This window comes from Nomascus leucogenys, chromosome 5 (assembly GCF_006542625.1).
Source record: "Nomascus leucogenys isolate Asia chromosome 5, Asia_NLE_v1, whole genome shotgun sequence".
NCBI classification, from domain to species: Eukaryota; Metazoa; Chordata; class Mammalia; order Primates; family Hylobatidae; genus Nomascus; species Nomascus leucogenys.
Genome location: NC_044385.1, coordinates 101,417,166 through 101,439,082, shown reverse-complemented (window position 1 = coordinate 101,439,082; position 21,917 = coordinate 101,417,166). Strand labels below are relative to the sequence as shown.

At 37.3% G+C, this 21,917-nt stretch overlaps 1 protein-coding gene across 5 annotated transcripts in view; it reads right to left on the bottom strand.

Annotated features, from left to right (window-relative positions):
* LMO7 (LIM domain 7) overlaps positions 1 to 21,917 on the bottom strand; it is a 234,520-nt gene that overhangs the window by 117,382 nt on the left and 95,221 nt on the right. For all 5 annotated transcript variants that reach the window (XM_003257345.4, XM_030813495.1, XM_004088145.3 and 2 more), the window contains exon 4: positions 8,243 to 8,312. In XM_003257345.4, the coding sequence (XP_003257393.3) occupies positions 8,243 to 8,312 (70 nt within the window). The remainder of the gene's footprint in view (positions 1 to 8,242; positions 8,313 to 21,917) is intronic.

Below are 21,917 nucleotides of genomic sequence, written 5' to 3'. Positions count from 1 at the left end.
GTATTCCTACATATTTTATTCTTTTTGTGGCAACTGTGAATGGGACTGTGTTTCGAATTTGGCTCTAGGCATGACTATAGTTAACATATAGGAATGCTAGATTTTTGTACATTGATTTTGTATCTTGAAACTCACCTGAAGTTGTTTAACAGCTTAAGGAGCTTTAGGGCCGAGACTATGCAGTTTTCTAGTTATAGAATCAAGTTGTCTGTAAGCAGGAATAGTTTGACTTCCTCTCTTTCTATTTGGATGCCACTTATTTCTCTTGACTGATTGCTCTGGCCAGGACTTCCAATACTATGTTGAGTAGGAGTAGTAAGAGAGGGTATCCTTGTCTTGTACCAATTTTCAAGGGCAATGCTTCCAGCTTTTGCCCATTTAGTATGATGTCATCTCTGGGTTTGTCACAGATGGCTCTTATTATTTTGAGGTATATTCCTTCTCTACCTAGTTTATTGAGAGTTTTAACATGAAGCAGTGTTGAATCTTATCAAAAGGCTTTTCTGCATCTATTGAGATAACCATGTGGTTTTTGCGTTTAGTTCTGTTTATGTGATGAATTATATTTATTGATTTGCCTATGTTGAACCAATCTTGCATCCCAGCAATAAAGCCTACTTGATCATGGTAGATAAGCTATTTGATGTGCTGCTGGATTCCGTTTGCTGATGTTTTGTTGAGGGTTTTTGCATCGATGTTCCTCAGGGACAATGGCCAGAAGTTTCCTTTTGAAAACATCAGTGTAAACTGACCTTATTTTTAGTAAATGGCTAAGTTTTATGCTATAAATTCTTACACAAGTAGAATAATACATTGATAATGGTAATACTATAGTATTCTCCTATGTCTTTATTTAGAAGAAAAAAATACTCCATGTTTTTGTTATTGGCGTTTTGTTTTAAAGGAAATTGATGAGACTGACAAACTAGTAAAATAAGAATATTAAATGTTAGTGTTTGAGGCATTATGTCACAAATTGTGACAGTGGCTCACCCTCCCTTTGAAATAAAAATATTTATTCAATGTAGTTTTAATAAAGAACCACAATTTAGCAGTTTTAATCAAGTTTATTGATATCCTTTAACATTCACTGTCTCTATTAGGAAATGAAAGAAAAAGTTAAAAATCCAATATCTTTTAACTCAATGAAACACCAAGGTCTGATGCAATAGATATGAAATTGCTCCAACACACTGATAGATGAAAAATAAATAAAAGTTAAAGACCATGATAATTTACAGAAATATACAGACTTCAATATTTATCTAATGTACCAAAAAACAAAAGCAGACTTGAGGCAGAAATTGTGCCAGATCCTTGCTATAGGAGGGGACTTCAGTGTTGTCCCTCCACAACCTCCTTAAGTTGCAGAGGCTGTTTACATACATCTGATGATGGAGGTCATGACAGCCAGAATCAGCTCAGTACCAATGCTGCTGGTAGTGACTAGGCATGTAAGCAGGCAAGGACAAGGGAGTCACACAGAATTCACCCAGCGGAAACCTTTCTTAAATTTTCTAGGTAGATATTCTCCTCAAACAAATCTACAAAATCAGCAATAAAATTCTAGAAGAGAAAATAGACACTAATGATCTTACCTTTAAGTGGTTATTTTAAACTAGCTCTACAATACCACCTTCCCATCTCTTCCCATGTTGTTGCTTATATCAGTGTTTTGCTTTTTAAATTTACGTTATTTATTGAAACAGATGGGATCTCACTCTGTCACCCAGGCTGCAGTGCAGTGATGCAGTCATAGCTCATTGTAGCCTCAAACTCTTGAGCTCAAGCAATCCTCCCGCCTTGACCTCCCAGAGGGCTGGGATTACAGGCGTGAGTGACCAAACCCAGCCCCAGTGTTTTGCATACTTCAACATCCAAACATACTCACAAATGTCTGTCTTGCTTATTACCACTAGAGAGATACTCCCTCTGAGACACATATGGGGCTTGACCCAGCACAGAGCAACCCTCCGTATCACAACTCTTTCAAGCATGGCACATATTGTCTGCTTATTCCTGTAACTCATCCAAGCCACATTCTAATATTCCTTAAGTATTTTCTCTTCAACCATACAAAATTCATTCCTGCCTCCTACCCAGAAAAGTGCTACCCTTGAATGAAAACAGTAATTATATTTGTACTTTTTATGTTATTTCAACTTAGATGAGAAAGAAGAGAAAAGAGAAGTGGGCTTTTTCCCCAAAAAAGCACTCTGTCTTGAGGTCTCACCTCTTGGTTTCATTTTTGGAAAGGGCTCATAAGCTCCAGGGTCCCACAAACCTCCCCTCTCTTCCTGAAGAGGGAGTAAGTGGAGATAGGACAAACAGAGTCATGGCACGAGAATGATTTTTAGAAAAGTACAGGACAAAACTTGGGTAGAAATATTTAAATTGTACAGCAGATTCCTCAGGTGAATTTTCTATTGCTGCTGGAAAGGAACAACCCGATGTGTCAGCAGTGATTGCCACATAGAGCAGGTCACACTATTTTGCCGTGGAAGAGTGAGGGGAAGTGTGTAGGAGAGTAAAGATGAAAGAGTCAGAAGTAATTTCACACAGGTACAAGAACATTAGCCATTAGAAACTTTCCAGAAAATAGCAGTAAGAAGGGATGCATAGACTTGCCTTTTATTTCTTATTTCCCTTGCCATTATGAAGGCAAGGGAAACTGACACATCCAACAGCTTAAGCTAGCTGGCATCACTGCCCATTTCCTGCTTTCTACAGCACTCCTGAATGAAGAGACAATCTTCCCAGCCTCTTTGGTCATGCCTTACACATTCTACTCCTGAAAGTAATCTGAAAGATGCTCAATTCAGCACATACTTTTTACACAAATGTGAATATACTGAGGATTTTCCCACTGAGCCCACTGATTGACACAGACATTCAGAGGAATTTGATTCAAACCAAATTTTCTGGAATGTCTTTGCTTTTCAAAGGGAAATTAAAATGGAAAGCATGAGTAGGTAATCAAACCTACAGTCAGCCAGCCAAAGAGCCTGTGTAAAGGGCAGTGTTTAATTTCTTAATTCTTTAGCTCAGTAGTTCTCAATCAGGGATGATTTTATCCCATGGGAGTCACTGGCAATGTCAAGAGATATTTTTAACTGTCACAAAAGGGGGAATGGCATCTCGTGAGTAGAGGCCAGGGATACTGCTCAAGATTCCACAATGCACGTGACAGACCTCCACAACAAAGAATTATCTGGCCAAAGTGTCAACAATGCTAAGGCTGAGAAACCTTGCTTTAGCTAAATGCAAATAAATCATGAGGGGTCCAGGCTGACTATAGGTCTTGGGGTTAATGACTTCCCTGATGTTTCTACACATTTTATATTTTGTGCACACTAACATATCAGATGGTAAACATTATTCTGGTTCAATAGCTCTTCTTACCATCAGGATATCTCACCTGTTTTTCAAGGTTTTGTTTTGAGATTGGGTTGTTTTTTTTTTTTAAATCCCAAATAAAGTTTTGGTTTTGAGTTTCACTGATTTGAACATACCCACATTTAACACCAGCTATTTTTCTGGAAGACTCAAATTCTTGGGTTAGATTTTTTTTAAAAAACATGGCTTTGTGAAGAACAGAAAGAAGAGATAGAGAACATGTATTTCTTTATAAAATTAAACTCAGCCAAGTGAGCAAAGCCCTATCTCTATAAGAAAAAAATCTAGGAAAACATGGTTACTGTCCTAGGAAACATTTGTATGAATGTTTCAAGCAAAGCATTCAATATATTTCCAAACCATCTAAACATCTCTCTCTGTATTGCCATTGCTCAAGGGATATCTTCTATGGTTTTCCCACAGGTCCATATGCAAAAGGTAAATCCATTGCCCTGACACTGAAGCTAAATACACATGGTAGCTGAGCTTACTTGGATGAAAAGCATAGCTATAGCAAAGGGTGTAAGAAAGGAGTAATGGAAGATGGGGTGTGGAACACCATAACAACTCGGCTTAAACTCTTACACAGAAATTTTTACTGTATTTGAATTGCCTTGGTGTATCTACCTTACACAAACCTCCTTCACAGTACCCACCTCAACCTGAACTGAATGAGCAAAAAAAAAAAACAACACTCCTGACCACAGCTCATTTGGCCAAGATGACTGTCTTCTTATGGAACTCATCCACAGGCTGGCCAGTGACCTGGGGTATCTGTAGCCTTCAAAGAAAAGGAATCCACTCAGATTCCTCTTTGGGAACCTCAACTAAGAGACACCAAAGAAATTCTGCTGGAAATGGGGAAAACTGGGTGAAGGGTACAGAGGACCTTTCTGTACTTTTTTTTTTTTTTTTTTGCAGTTTCCTGTGAATCTATATTTATTTCAAAGTAAAAAGTTTTTTTTAAAAAAAAAAAAAGGTATTAACTAAAACATGTACCTATCTGTATTAATTTCCTAGAGCTGTATTTGGTACTTTGTTCCTTTTGGTACAAAGTACCAAAAACCAGGTGGTTTAAAGCAACAAAGATTTTTTGTCTTACAGTTCTGGATGCTAGAAGTCCAAAATCAAGGTGTTAGCAAAGCCACACTCCCTGTGAAATCTATGATTTGCCAGCAATCGTAGGTGTTCGCTGGCTTGTAGATGCATCACTCCAATCCTATCTTTATATGGCATTCTTCCTGTGTATCTGTGTTTTCACAGGCCATCTTTTTAGGACACCAGTCATATTAGATTAGGGGCCCTCCTTACCCCAGTATGAGCTCATTATAACTAATTATATCATCTCCAACAACTCTATTCCCAAATAAGGTCACATTCTAAGGTACTGGGGTTTAGGACTTCAATATATTTATTTTTGGGGTGGGGGGCACAATTCAACCTATAGCACTATCCCATCAAAGACCCAATTCTAGAATCTATTATTTTTCACAATGGAAATCTTGTTCATTCATTTCTTTAAAAAACCTTTGATCTCCTATATGTATCAGTCACTATGCTAGATGCTGTGAACACAAAAATGGCTAGTATGACAAGTCTGGCTCGGATTATTCATTCTTCTTCTGGAAGTGTCAACTAAGGCTTCTAACATCCTCCTCCTCAAGGAATCCTTAGAGGTCAGTCTTCATAGTTCCCCTACAACTGCTCATGGACATGCAACAAATGTCACAGCCCACTCTAATGCTCTGTGGCACATTTATTACGTGGTGCTTTCTTGCTTGTTTGCTAATTTATTTGCCTTGTCTCCCCTCCTTCACTAGAATGTAAACTCTTTGAGGTCATGGTTTGTGACTTCTTTGTTCCTCTGATACACAGCTGTAAACTAGAAAAATCTAGTAGGCATTCAATTATTTATTTAAAAAACAAACATTCTTTGACTATCTGCATGGCAGACTATCTGTATATTGTCCTTTTAGTCCTCATAACAACCCTTCCAGGCATCTGCTGGAGCCCTAATTCATACTTGGAATTAAGGCTTTGAAAAGTTTTAATATAACCATCCTGACAAACAGGCATCAGAAGGAGTCAAGTGAGGCATGACGACAACTTCAAACCAATTGGGCTTAGCCCAATTCTGCAGCTGTGGTCACTCTTATGCTCCTATAGCCAATCGAAAATGCTCAGTGTCTTGTATTCGAAAAATATTCCTATTTAATATACCGGAAATACAGTTCACTTTAATTTCTAAAGATAAAATCTAAACTAGATAGAATTTCTGATGCTTGAAATAGAAATACTTGGAGAGATCTTTGAATTTAAAAATAAAATACATCTGTGCTTTCATATAATCATACAATCAGAAAATTGAATAAAACCTCCACTGGCCAACAACAACAAACCGCTACAATTCGAGCATTCCAAATATGCAGGGTGTTTGAGATCAAAGTCTAATTTGCTTTAAAATGCATGTAATTGATCCAAGAAATGACAATTTTAAATTAAAGCAATAAGCTATTTAATTCAAGCCATTTGAAAAAACATTTTCAATACTGTTGAAACTTACTATTAAAAGTATATTATATAATATTTTATAAGTCATTTTTATATAAAGCTTGTTTGTTTTATTAAACTGAATATTTCCTCCTAGAAAGCACAGTGGCTCACGCCTGTAATTCCAGCACCTTGGGAGGCCGAGGCGAGCAAATCCCGAGGTCAGGAGATCAAGACCATCCGGGCTAATGTGGTGAAACTCCGTCTCTACTAAAAAAAATACGCACACAAAAAAAAAATTAGCTGGGTGTGGTGCCGCACGCCTGTAGTCCCAGCTACTTAGGAAGCTGAGGCAGGGGAATCGCTTGAACCCAGAAGGCGGAGTTTGCAGGGAGCCAAGATCCCCGCACTGCTCTCCAGCCTAGTGACAGAGTAAGACTCCATCTCAAAAAAATTTAAAAAAAGATTTCAAAACTAAATTTTTTTCATTTTATTCCTTAAATAACAAACCTCTTCTGACTCACTGTATTACTAGTAGAAAATTTTGTGTGTGTGTGTGTGTGTGTGTATACATATACACACAGAACCCACCAATCTTAGGGGTTCTCCCATTTTTGGAAAGGGCTCACAAGCTCCAGGGTCCTACAAACCTCCCCTCTCCTCCTGAAGAGGGGGTGAGTGGGGGTGGGACAAATAGAGTCACAGCATGAGAATGATTTTTAGAAAAATACAGGATAAAACTTGGGTAGAAATATTTAAATTGTACAGCTCCATGTGTATGTATATACATACACACACACACACACACACACACACACGTAATTTTTTTTTTTTTTTTTTTTTGAGACGGAGTCTCGCTCTGTTGCCCAGGCTGGACTTCGGTGGCGTGATCTCAGCTCACTGCAAGCTCCACCTCCCGGGTTCACACCATTCTCCTGCCTCAGCCTCCCCAGCAACTGGGACTACAGGCACACGCAGCCACGCCTGGCTGATTTTTGTATTTTTAGTAGAGACAGGGTTTCACTGTGTTAGCCAGGATGGTCTTGATCTCCTGACCTTGTGATCCACCCGCCTTGGCCTCCCAAGGTGCTGGGATTAAAGGTGTGAGCCACCACGCCCAGCCTATATAATTTGAAACCATTAAAATTACTAGGTCAGCTGTCTATTAATGACAGATATAGAATGGAGGCAACTTGGTAGGAAGGAAGGAATTAATATTTGAGCCCAGCTGCTCTGGGAACTTTATGTATATTTTATTTTGAAATAAAATTATTAAAAACTTTTCATTCCTTCTCTCCTAGACAGATATTTTCTGAGAAACACTCTGCAACCAACACCCCTATCAAGAATTTAATGACATTTTCATAACTTCTGCAAATCCAGAAATTTTGGTATTGCTAACTTTAATTACCCATGCCTTTAACATCTGTAAATACATGAATGGTCAAACAGAAGTTTCCTGAATGCACTATAAACAGCATGAATAGTCTAAAAATAGTAAGGTTTGTGTTTACATTCCAATTACTAGCTATCTTAAACTTCAGAGTTTTCTGAAGTTGATTTAACTGACTCCTATCATTGCGTTGATTTTTAAGGATTTCTAACATTTTAAAAATTATCCATCATTTGTATTTGATTGTAAATTATTTCCACAGACAGAGCCCCACACTATTATTGTCCTCTGAAATGTCTTACCCTGTCTGAGTAGCTACCTTGGGACAGTGTGGGGTATATTTTATACACAAAATCCTGATTTGAAAGCTAGAAAGAATCTACAGAACCATCACATTCATTTTATGGGTAATATTACCTTGGCAAAGAGAAAGACAGAGACTTGTGCAACCTCACACAGGACTTTGGTGGGAAACCTATTACATAAAGTAACAGAGCTAGCAGGCCTTGACTATTTTGGAAATGCACTTAGGATCTGTGTGCTGGCTGAGGGTAATGCACAAGCATCATGTGGCAGAAACATTACAACCGGTGCACATCTCGCAGTCTGGGCCACCATTGTGGTAGCCAGCAAACAGCGAACACAGGGCTGAGCTTCAGAAGGTGACCCTGAACAAATGCAATTTGTGGAATAAATAAGCCAAGAAAGGAAACATATGAAGTTTAAGGGCACAAACATCAAAACAAACAAACAATTAAAAAATAAAATAAAAGCCTCCAGGCAAAAGGGAAACAGAGAAAGGAACTACAGATAAAAGGAGGACATCACCAAACACACTTTGCTTCAACAAAAAAACCATAACCTAATTTCAATGGTAATTGCAGATACAAAAACCTGCCTATGCCCACCTCTTTACATTTCAAAGACAAATAAATTTAGTTGTGAAGATAATTTACTACTTACCAATCCTGCTATTGGTGTAGACAGTCTATTGATCTTCTTAATGACACCAGGTTTAAGCTTATTAATCAAACTGAAAGTAAATAAATAACAGATGCAATTACAAGATGCCAATATCAGTTTTTTTTTTTAGCATTCTCAAAAATCACATATATCACTATTCCCTCCCCTCAACGTGTTATACAGAGAGCCAACAGCCCATCAGAAAGCAAATAACCAAGATATCAAGTCTAGAGACAAAGAAGAGCACCACACACAATGGTGAGTAGCTCTCCATAGTCTATATCCTTTATATGTGGACACAGACCCACTTCTATATCCAAAGCCACCCTTCAAAGAGGTAGTTTCACATTAAAGAAAAGTAACATTTGGTTCTGTTTCAATTGCCAGTTTAAGAATCTCTTCATCATAATTTATCTCACTTCACTCAAAGAATACTATTTTCTACTAATAGTTTTCATTGAGTGTTTTTCTCAAACTGATCTTTTTTTTTTATTATAATTTAGGTTTTAGGGTACATGTGCACAATGTGCAGGTTTGTTACATATGTATCCATGTGCCATGTTGATTTCCTGTACCCATTAACTTGTCATTTAGCATTAGGTATATCTCCTAATGCTGTCCCTCCGCCCTCTCCCCACCCCACAACAGTCCCCGGAGTGTGATGTTCCCCTTCCTGTGTCCATGAGTTCTCATTGTTCAATTCCCACCTATAAGTGAGAACATGTGGTGTTTGGTTTTTTGTCCTTGCGATAGTTTACTGAGAATGATGTTTTCCAGTTTCATCCATGTCCCTACAAAGGACACGAACTCATCATTTTTTATGGCTGCATAGTATTCCATGGTGTATATGTGCCACATTTTCTTAATCCAGTCTATCGTTGTTGGACATTTGGGTTGGTTCCAACTCTTTGCTATTGTGAATAGTGCCGCAATAAGCATACGTGTGCATGTGTCTTTATAGCAGCATGATTTATAGTCCTTTGGGTATATACCCAGTAATGGGATGGCTGGGTCAAATGGTATTTCTAGTTCTAGATCCCTGAGGAATCGCCACACTGACTTCCACAATGGTTGAACTAGTTTACAGTCCCACCAACAGTGTAAATGGTGCTGGGAAAACTGGCTAGCCATATGTAGAAAGCTGAAACTGTATCCCTTCCTTACACCTTATACAAAAATTAATTCAAGATGGATTAAAGACTTAAATGTTAGACCTAAAACCATTAAAATCCTACAAGAAAAACTCAAACTGATCATTTTTAAAGGTAGCTTCAAAATCATATTATTTTGCCACATTTAAAAGGTGAGGTGGACTCACACAAATAGTCAACTACTTTGTACTGGTAACTCATTCAAGTCCATAACTGATTGCTTTATTACCGCAGCAGAATGACTGGGCAAACATTAAATTCAATGTACCAGAACTCCCCCAAATTAACTAAGTTACCTCAGAATCTAGTATTTTAGATTAAACAGAACCAGTTTAAGTTAATATGAAAGACACTGCAAAGATATCTATGTCTCCCAACTGTAAAAAAGAAACTCGGCTTTGACAACTGAAACTTGAGTACAATTTTGCTTCTAAATCTAGATTATTATAAATTCTTTTTTCTTGATTTGTTCACTGACACTGCCAGGTCATGTAGAAATTTAATACCATAAAAATGCTTTTCTATTAATTTTAGCTTGGTTAATTAATCATTAATCACTGTCAGAGAACAGTATCTTGAAACTGATTTTCCTATTCAAAAACCCATCCACAAGAAATAATTTTTTATTCTGTAACAGAGCTCCAAAAAGAAAGCAAATAAAGGAGAAATCATTAAACATTCTTAATTTACTGGTCTCCTTAGCACAATGGGCAGAAAAAAAAAAATCTGAAGCCTGTGGAATGTCACTCCTTCAACATTCCAAAGACTTATATATACACTTGAGTTGGCTGGAAATAAAAAAAGACAAAAGTCTTGATTTAATAACCTACAGAATGTTGTTCAACAGGATTCAAAATTACACAACAGTGGCTTATGAAGATCTACTTTGGTGAACAAAGATGTTTTTCTGTTTTCATGGTTTCTACACACAAAGATCATTAGACAAGTTAGTTAATATAGTTAATAATACCATTCTCTCAACTCAATTTCCTAGAACAATTATCCCATGATACCTAATTTCTGATTTGTACACAGAAAGCCAAGTAGAAAGCAAAGCTTTCTCCCTTCATGTCCACATGATTTTTTTCTTAATCACTAGCTGAAGAGACAGAAAAGAATTGAGTAAGTTTATAAGAAATAACAATTGCAAATTAATTCTTCTAGTTGTTCCCTATTAACAAGGTATTTCTATATTTCTGTTACTGGTGGCATTCTTGCAATGCATAGAAGAACTAGTAACTGCAGCATTACTGAATAGGAACGTAATTCTGGAAAGTATAAATCGAGAAATTATTTGCAGTTTGTGACCACTAGCTCAGCACTGACTTTCTTATAGTAACTTGTATTTTGAAATGTGATCTTTAAATGACATAAATTAGAGGACATTATGAGCTGAGGCAACATATAAAATGTCAGGAAAGTCTGGCAGGAGGAAGAGTATCATAAATTTCTGCTCCACCTATTTGAGTCACTGGTGACTTTGGCCAGGTCATTCAGTTAACCTGTTTATATCACATATCATTTTTATATTACAGGTTTCATAAGAGAAAGTACATTTAAAAAAAATACAGTTTCTGGAATTAATAATAGCACAACCTACTCTCAATTTGGTCAGCCAAGGGAAGTAAGAGATACAGGTAAAGGAAATAGAAAAGATAAATGATGTCTCCCAATAATGAGTTAATTAACACTTCCCTCATCAGAAGGTTCAAAGCTATTACTTAGAAGCGACAGACACACAATGGATTAGCATTCCTTTTCCACCCTAAACCTTCAAGTACATGTGCAAACACGGAAATAAGCTGAGGAAAAAACAATACTCTAAATAACACACAAAGTAGCCTCTAAAAAATTGAGTCACTAAGGAAAATGCTGTTTTATTTTGTTAGTAGTTACAATTCTAAGGACTACAAGATGGAGAAAAGACACATATAGTCTTGACAAATACTGAACACCCAATTAAATTTTGAATCATCAAAAATTATTTTCATACACAATTAAAGGAAAACCTTTTAGAATAATTCTTCTAAGGAGAAAAACAATGGGTCTCATAAAATCTAAACTTCTGTGAAATTTAAGTCTGCCTAGAGGAATAGGGGCATAGCTTTACGTCAAATCAAAAACAAGTATCATCTATGGAAATACTCTCTTCTACAAATAGAACTTCTTTGCATAATAAGCATTCTTCAATCACACATATGGAATTCCTAAGGTAACACTGGCTTCAGGTAACTGATTCTATTCAAGATTCAGATAACATAATAATCTTCCAGATACCTCTATGTACTAGGATCTAGAATCAGTCAAGGAGCCATTTTTTCAACCTGTATTCCCTTGTTCCATCCCTCTAATTATCTCTCTCTTCCCCCAAGACTTTCCTTAGGCCAGAGCCTAAACCTGGTTATGTGCTTGGTTAGTACATCAGAGGCTTGCTCTTTTGGTAGGATTAAAACCAGAAGGAAGCACCTAGTAATCTGACACCTCCCAAGTCAGAGCATTCACAGGTAAGTCCTGCAATTTCTCTCCTTCTCCTTCAGCTCATCCCTTGCTAGTATCTGAATGTTAGAATTCCTCCCAAAACTCATACTTTGAAATCCTAACCCTGAAAGTAACAGTACTAGGAGGTGGAGCCCCTGGAAGGTGATTAGGTCATGAGAGTAGAACCCTCATGAATGGGATTAGGTCCCTCATAAAAGAGGCTCCTGAAAGCTGCCTTGCCCCTTCCACCACAAGAGGTTACAGTGAGAAGTCTGTCTATGAAGGAAGCAGGTCCTCACTATATGCCAAATATGCCAGTGCCTTGATCTTGGACGTCCCAGCCTCCAGAGCTGTGATAAATCAATTTCTATTGTTTATAAACTATCTAATTTATGGTATCTTGATATAGCAGCAGCCCAAACAGACTAAGACATCTCTCAAGTTGCCTCCTTCCTTTTCTTCTCACTCCCTTCAAATGAGTTGCACAATGACAGATACTAGAGAGCTGGCTCTGTTCAAAAGCCTTGTCAGTGACTATAACCCACTTTAAATATAACTCAGAGAGGAAATTCAGAAAACTGTACATAAAGCTCAATATAATGTCTGGCTCAGTTATAAAAGCTTTAGTGAGAACTAGAATTTGATGCTCTATTTCTAAGTGTCCAGAAACTAGTTCTAAATGCCAAATCTCATTTTTCCCTTTATCAGAAAGCTTTTCAGCTGAGGTACAAAATTTATGGACACCTTTTGAGCTCCTATTTCCAAAGATTTTCACAATGAACAAGGAAGATGACACTGAACAACATATCAATACACTGAATGAACTTTTTAACCTGTGAATTATTTTATTAGTCATTCACACATACATATTTATAATATTTGTCACATACATGTTCTAAATATATATCCTCACATTATCAAACTTCTATTAGTAACTAAAGTTTTAAAGATATAATAAAGGTATGATATTTTGTTCACAAATTAAAGAGCAATGATGATTTTGGGGTTTTTTTAATCTTTTGTTTTTTTATTTCAGTAGATTTCTGGGGAACAGGGGGTGTTTGGTTACACGAATGAGTTCTTTAGTAGTGATTTCTAAGATTTTGGTGCACTCATCACTTGAGGAGTATCCACTGTATGCAGTATGTAGTCTTTTATCCCTCACCACTCCCCACTCTTTCCCTCAAGTCCTCAAAGTCCAATGTATCATTCTTATGCCTTTGCATCCTCATAGCTTAGCTCCCACTTATGAGCAAGAACATACAATATTTGGTTTTTCATTCCTGAGTTACTTCACTTAGAATAATGATCTCCCATTCCGTCCAGGTTGCTGCAAATGCCATTTTGTTCCTTTTTATGGCTGAGTAGTATTCCATGGTATATGTATATATACACCACATATTCTTTATCCACTCATTGATTGATAGGCATTTGGGCTGGTTCCATATTCTTGCAAGTGCAAATTGCGCTGCTATAAACATGGGTATGCAAGTATCTTTTTCATATAATGACTTATTTTCCCCTGGTAGATACCTAGTAATGGCAGATCTTTAAGGATTCTCCACGCTGTTTTCCATAGTGGCTGTACTAGTTTACATTCCCACCAGCAGTGTAAAACTGTTCCCTTTTCACTGCATCCACACCAACAACTATTTTTTTTTTTATTTTTTGATTATGGTCGCTCTTGCAGGAGTGATGTGGTATTACATTGTGGTTTTGATTTGCATTTCCCTGATTATTAGTGATGTTGTACATTTTTCCATATGCTTTCTGGCCATTTGTATATCTTCTTTTGAGAATTGTCTATTTATGTCCTTAGCCCACTTTTGATGGGATTGTTTTTTTCTTGCTGATTTGTTTGAGTTCCCTGTAGATTACAGATATCAGTCCTTTGTCAGATATATAGATTGCGAAGATTTTCTCCCACCCTGTGAGTTGTCTGTTTACTCTGCTGATTATTTCTTTTGCTGAGCAGAAGTTTTTTAATTTAATTAAGTCCCATCTATTTATCTTTGTTGAATTTGCTTTGGGGTTCTTGGTCGTGAAGTCTTTGCCTAAGCCAATGTCTAGAAGGGCTTTTTCAATGTTATCTTCCAGAATCTTTATGGTCTCAGGTCTTAGATTTAAGTCTTTGATCCATCTTGAGTTGATTTTTGTATAAGGTGAGAGATGAGGATCCAGTTTCATTCTTCTACATGTGGCTTGCCAATCAATTATCCCAACACCATTTGGTGAACAGGGTGTCCTTTCCCCACTTTATGTTTTTGTTTGCTTTGTGGAAGAGCGGTTGGCTGTAAATACTTGGCTTTATTTCTGGGTTCTTTATTCTGTTCTATTGGTCTATGTGCCTATTTTAAACAACGATTTTTGTTTTATCCACTATATGGCATTAATACATTTGCTTACTTTTCCTCTAAACACAAATTCTGCTCATTAAGCATTTTAATGTGTACTAAATATGGCAATGTGCTGCGATCGGCAGCAGAGCAATCAGACAGTCCAGCTACCAGAGGCACAGACAACCCTCTCCCTTTCCAAACAGCATCGCCTAGCACTTAGCAAAAAAAAACCTGGCATTTCATAGGTGCTTTACAAAGATTTATTAAAATCCACTGCCCAGTTTTTAATGCAGAAATATTTCTGTGAAATATGAAACAAATTCTTCAAAATCTGTCTTCTTTATAAAGAAATTTTTAAATATTTTACCTCTGCTTTCAAATGCTAGAAATTGTTTTTTGCTCTTACCAACAACACTCCTCCCTAGTATTTTTTTGTTGCCAGAAAAGTCAAACCTTGATATTCTCTACTTATTGTCAACGTTGATCAAAAGAGTAAACTATCAGATACATTAACTTGAACTAGTTATCTTAATTAAGTAAATGCCTTACTAAAATTTTAAATTAATAACTTTTATTTAAATTCATAAGCTGCAATATTTTAAAACAAGTAATCATATGTCCATGGGTAAAATAACCAGTATATATAATTTAAAAGTCTAAAAGCATTCAATATAAATATTTGTGATCACTTTAATATTTTCAAAGATTGCTAGTAAAATTGATGTTAAGTTTAATTTCTAGAATTTCTGGCCGGGCACGGTGGCTCACACTTGTAATCCCAGCACTTTGGGAGGCCAAGGTGGGCGGATCACGAGGTCAGGAGATCGAGACCACGGTGAAATCCCGTCTCTGCTAAAAATACAAAAAAATTAGCCAGGCGTGGTGGCGGGCGCCTGTAGTCCCAGCTACTCGGAGAGGCTGAGGCAGGAGAATGGCATGAACCCAGGAGGCGGAGCTTGCAGTGAGCTGAGATCGCGCCACTGCACTCCAGCCTGGGCGACAGAGCGAGACTCCGTCTCAAAAAAAATAAATAAATAAATAAATAAAAATAATTTCTAGAATTTCTATGGTAGTAATTTTGAATACTGCTGAATTACCTACAACACACAGTAAAAGTTAACAGTAAATGCTAAGATGGAAAAGTGTGTGCAACAGCAACGTCAGTACCAATGTAATTTATAGTCATCACTTTCTTATGATGGAACTTTATTATATAGCCTCACTGTTCTGCTTGAAGCATCCTGAAGTAAGTCTAGCAAAGCTTGAGCAGGCTCAGGGCAGATACCTCTTATTCTGAGACCCTCAATAATTATAGCACTAATAGATTTTACTGAGTAGTAGAAAATTTCCCAATGTCACATCAAAGGCAAAGGGCATTTAGACACAGACCTTACACCCTTTACAACAATGAACTCAAAGTGGATCACAAACCTAAATAAAAAACCAAAAACTATTAAAACTCCTAGAAGAAAACATAGGGGAAAGTCTAGAGATTTTAGTTTTGACAATGATTTTTTAGATATGGCACAAAAAGCACAATTCATAAAAGAAATAATTGACACACTGGACTTCATTAAAATTAAAAATATCTGCTTTGTGAAAGACACTGTCAAGGGAATAAAAAGACAAGCCACAGACTGAGAGGAAATATTTGTAAAAGACATATCTGAAAAGGGACTCTTTTCTAAAATACACAAAGAACTCTTAAAAAGTCAACAACAAGAAAATCTGATTAAAAAATGGGCCAAAGACCTTAACAGACACTTCACTAAGGAAGACACACAGATGACAAATAAGCATATGAAAAGATGCTCCACATCATATGTTATCAGGGACATGTAAATTAAAACAATGAGATACCACTACACATTTATTAGAATGGTCAAAATTCAGAACACGGACAACACCAAATGCTGACAAGGACGTGGAACAACAAAAACTCTCATTCTCTGCTGATAGAAATGCAAAATGGTACAGACATTTTGAAAGAGTTTGGCAGTTTCTTACAAAACTAAATATACTCTCACCATATGATCCAGCAATCATGTTCCTTGGTATTTACCAAAAGGAGCTAAAAATTTACATTTACACAAAAAATTGCATATGGATTGTATTAGTCCGTTCTCACACTGCTATTAAGAACTACCTGAGACTAGGTAATTTATGAAGAAAAGAGGCTTAATTAACTCAAAATTCCACAGGCTTAACAGGAGGCATGACTGGGAGGCCTCAGGAAATTTACAATCATGGCAGAAGGCGAAGGGGAAGCAAGTGGGTCCTACCGTGGCAGAGAAGGACAGACAGCAAGTGAAGGGGGAAGTGCCACACACTTTTAAAACATCAGGTCTCATGAGAACTCACTCCCTATCACGAGAACAGCATGGGGGAAACCCGCCCCCATGATCTAATCACCTCCCAGCAGGTCCCTCCCCCAACACTGGGAATTATAATTTGACATGAGATTTGGATGGGACACAGGGCCAAACCGTATCATGGATGTTTACAGCAGTTTTATTCATAATTGCCAAAACTGGGAAGCAACCATGATGGCCTTCATTTGATGAATTAATAAACTGTGGAACCTCCAGACAGTGAAATGTTATTCAGCACTAAAGAGACACGAGCTGGCTGGGTGCAGTGGCTCACACCTATAATCCCAGCACTTTCGGAGGCCAAGGCGGGCAGATCACTTGAGGTCAGGAGTTCGAGACCAGCCTGGCCAACATGGTGAAACCCTGTCTCTACTAAAAATACAAAAATTAGCCAGGCGTGGTGGTGTATGCCTGTAGTCCCAGCTACTCAGGAGGCTGAGGCAGGAGAATCGCTTGAACCCAGGAGGCGGAGGTTGCAGTAAGCCGAGATCACGCCATTGCACTCCAGCCTGAGGGACAAGAGCGAGACTCCATCTCAAAAAAAAAAAAAAAAAAAGAGAGAGAGAGACATGAGCTATCAAACCATAAAAAGACATGGAAGTAAGTGCATATTACTCAGTGAAAGATCCAATCTGAAAGGGCTAAGCACTGTATGAGTCCAACTATGTGACATTCTGGAAAATGCAAAATCATAAAGACAGTAAAGATCGGTGTTTTCCAGGGATTAGAGGTAAGGGAGGGATGAATAGAAGGAGCGCAGAGGATTTCTACAGCAGTGAAACAATTCTGGATGATACTATAATTATGGGTACATGTCATTGTCCATTTATCCAAAACCATACAACGTACAACACCAAGAATGAACCCTAATGTAAACCACGGACTCTGGGTGATGATGATGGGTCAACATAGGTCTATCATTTGTAACCAATATACCCCTCTGGTGGGGAACGTTGATAATGGGGGAGGCTGTGCATGTGTAGGGGCATGGAGAATATGGGATCTTTCTGTACCTTCCCCTCAGTTTTTCTGTGAACCCAAAACTGTTCTTTTAAAAAGTCTTCAAAACAAAAACAACAGAAAGCAAAAGGAATCTAATGGAGGGACCTGGCTTCCTGTGCTATTTAACTATGAAGTAATGTTACTAAATTCCTCTCGATCCCTTAGGTAAATGAGAGTGACATATCAGTCTCTCTCCAGGATTTCAACCCTCAACTTGGAGGCCACAATATTAAAAGACTTCTGCAAAACTTGAAATGAGTCTTTAGAGTGTCTCTACTGTAACTGAAGTGAATTTTTAAGTTCATGTTTGCCAAGCTGACTTTCAACTTGATACACTCTTTCTTTGAAACAAAAAATCATGTTTTTGCTAGACATAGATATTACATCACAGGTGAAACGAACCATGATGCTTAAAAAGGCATGCAAATGCCAACCATAAAATACTGCCATTAAGTGAAAACAGATTAAAATTTTTACATTCATTTTTATGAACTTGAACCCTTGCACCATTGTTTGCCTATTGCTGGGCTATCACGTAACATGGAAACTTCAAAGCTTATATTACTTGAAAGTGAAGAAAAACAGTTTTCACTAAATTTCAAAAGGCTATAAAAACAAATCAGGGTTAATAGTGTTGGCATGCTGGGGCACTGTATGTAAGCAACTGTCCTCCTCAGGGAATTCAAAACCAGAAACACCTCTAAGAAAAAAAGCCTTTCCCACTACATGAAAGCCTCTGGGCTTCCCATGGAGCATGGCATGGAAGCCCCAGGGGGCCTACCCATGTCACCAGCACTCCATGTGTGGGTGGAGATCTCCAACTCCAACAAAAAAGATAGAGCTCTCTTGGCAGGAATGACAAGTGACAAAGTTCTCTGTCTTACCCTGTGCCTTAAAATGATCATCTGAGTGTCCCACAGTAAACAGTAGTATTTGTTAAAATAAAAAAATATATATTTTTCTATTGAATATGTATATATATATATATCTTTAATAAACTATTACAGTATTTTTAGGCAGATAGTATTGTGGTCACATGGCTGATACAAATAGGAACACCGATAGGGGTGAATATCTTGCTCCTGTCTTTCCAAGCTACAAGAAAGGAAAAAGAAGACCTGGTGACAGTGAGAGAAGAGTTTTGTGTGTGTGTGTGTGTGTGTGTGTGTTGTTTTTTTTTTTTTGAGACGGAGTCTCGCTCTGTTGCCCAGGCTGGGGTGCAGTGGTACGATCTCCACTCACTGCAAGCTCCACCTCCCAGGTTCACGCCATTCTCCTGCCTCAGCCTCCTGAGTAGCTGGGACTACAGGCGCCCGCCACTACGCCGGGCTAATTTTTTGTATTTTTAGTAGAGATGGGGTTTTGCCATGTTAGCCAGGATGGTCTCGATCTCCTGACCTCATGACCCGCCCACCTCGGCCTCCCAAAGTGCAGAGATTACAGGCGTGAGCCACTGTGCCGGCCGAGTAGAGTGTTCTTACTGTGAGTCATGTGTTCAAAAGGCATAAACTTCTGATGCATGGCTGACTGTGGCAGAGACTTGGGATCATTCCAGGGATGGGAGGTACAAACTGACTAACCAGTGACACACCCAATCAGACTATCGTCAAGCAAATCTTCTTTCTTCATTAGAGAAAAAAAAAAAAAAGAGTGTTTTCATTTGAATATTTCCAAGATTGTCATCATAAGATGAGTAACTGGGAAATTACTGATATCATTAGCTGTTTATGTCTCAACCAAATATGTTTGGAAAAGAGGAATAATTCTGCTAGAACCCAGAGCAAAACAAGATCGTGGACACTGATGAAATGATACATCTTTTATATTTTTAAAATATATATAATAAGGCAGTCCACATGAACACTAAGAAATACTGAAGAAAGAAGACAGATTAATGAACACTATTAATAAAATTCATAGCACATTATAACAAGGAACTAAAATCACCTTATAAAAACTTGTCAATTCTTTTATTAATTAGAAAAGCAAAAATATCAGACAGTATTCCCATCTCACTGTTTAGTAAAACCAAGAGAGACTACAATCATAGACTTTCATCAAGGGAGTATTCCTTGATGAAATCCCAACTCACTAGATGCCACAGTCAAACTAAACGACACTAAAATGACTAACATGAAGATACTAACTTCAATAGTCAGTCAGATTAAAAGGCAATGAACACATATAACTATCCTCATTATTCAAATGTATATCTTGTCTGAAACCTCAGTGCATGGTTTATCCCCACTTTAGAATATCTGAAATGTCAGTACACTTCCAATCGGGTGAAAGCTATAACAAGCTATTCAAACTTTTGACTTTGATATTTCAGAACACCAGTTCAAAAGGGAAGAGTACTACTAATGGATTTTTTTTAAATTGCTGAAATTACTGGATGAAATATTAAGAAAACTCTTTAATGGTGGTAATGAATGAGAATGCCTAGAGGTTTCTAATAGGCAACAAGCAGAACCTGTATTTCACAAGAAATATTCTGGCAGTGAGCCAGATAGAAGTCAGCCTGTTCCTGTAGAAAATGAATTCAGGTTTTAAAAATATCCTAATCATATTTCAGCTAAAACTTGGGATCTCTAGCGGGTAAAATATCCTCAAAGACAGATAGCTTACTATATTTACTGTTAATTAAAAAGTCAGGGCTTGTAACACCAGATCTCTGAACAGCTGACTTTGTTTTCCTCTCAGGCATTTATATATAACACAGGTGGATGTGGCCACAAACAGCAGTGCCTGCTTAATCATTTCAGAGTGCAATCAGCCAGGCTTTCCTCAGTTACAGGTTTCATACTCAATATGGTTATCTGGACTTTTTATTCGTTAACACCACAGCTTTTAGATGAATGTGTCGTCATCAACCAGTGACTATAAACAATGTGATTCACAATTTAGAGAAAGATTTTTTAATAAAAATACTATGCAGGACTTCGGTGTCCCACAGTAAGTTACAATTGCTGATTACCATGGCTTCAGATTTACTTAAGCTACTTTTGGGAAACATTAATTTAAAGAATACTGGGTACTAAGAGACTGATTAGACTTATGTGGCAATGCACAAAATCCAAATTAGAAAAATTCCAATTAGAAAACAATATTAGAATGAGCTTTGGAAGTCTGAGAATTAAAGTGACTTTTTAAAAAGCCAATATATCTCTAAACATTCATCCAAATGTTTGCTGTTGCCATTAAGGTAGAAATTACATATTTATTCTAACCTATACTGCTTGTGCTCACAATAGTTTTTCATCAACTCTGAATATCCTCCCTGGTCACACTATGCTGATCTTTTCAGGCTGGGTATAGCTTTTGGAAATCACTTCTAATCATTCAGAGCCCAGGCTGGTGCATAAGTTGCATTTTAAATCAAAACCTGGTTGTCATTCTCAAACATGTTTAATGATCTATTTATGGGGTCAATGCCCCAAAAGCGGGACCCCTAAAATATTATTGGCAACAGTTCATTACTGAAAATATATAACCTACAAAGTTACTTCTTTGAAAGATCATAAATTTGAGATACATGCTTTTGTAAATCTAAAAAGAAACTCCATGCTTCACAGGCACACTTCCTTGTAGGCACAAACCTACCCAATTCCTATTCAGACTTGTGAGGTGTATGGTTGATGGCTTTTTTTTACTGCAAACATTTAAATAATAGCTAAAGTAGTTTGCAGGTCACATGCCTCTTTCTAATAGGCAATGTTTCCCCTCCATCTTCTAAACATTACTAGAGTACATTTAAATCATACTGTTTTCAAATTAAGATAAAGTAACTTCCCATTAGTGACCAGTTGGGCTATGTGGTCTACTTAAATTAGTTTAAACACTATTTGACTCATTGTCAAACTAATTGAAACACTATTCACATTCCAATGAATGTGACATTGGAAGACGACAAGAAACACACTTTGAACTTTATTCCTGGCCCTTATTCACATGTCTGTCCTATACATGTCACCTATACATTAGGTGAAACCACATGAAATTGACACTTCTTGAGGTCACAAATGGTTAAATATCAGCAACTTCATATGGAACAAAATTAATAATATCACCTTAAGACAAAGAAGTTTGAACACCTGCCAACAGAGCTGACAAGATAGACTGTTATTTACATGCCCATCATCTAGCAACAACTTGTATATATACAAAGTTTGATCGTTTATAAAAACCTTAAAATATATATTGTTGAACTCAGCAACTCTGTGAATTAGGCACATCAGATACCTTGATCTCTACTTTACCAATGAGAAAATAAGGTTCAAATGTTAAATCACTTGGTCAAATGTTCAAAGATGTGAAGTCACTTATTCAAAGG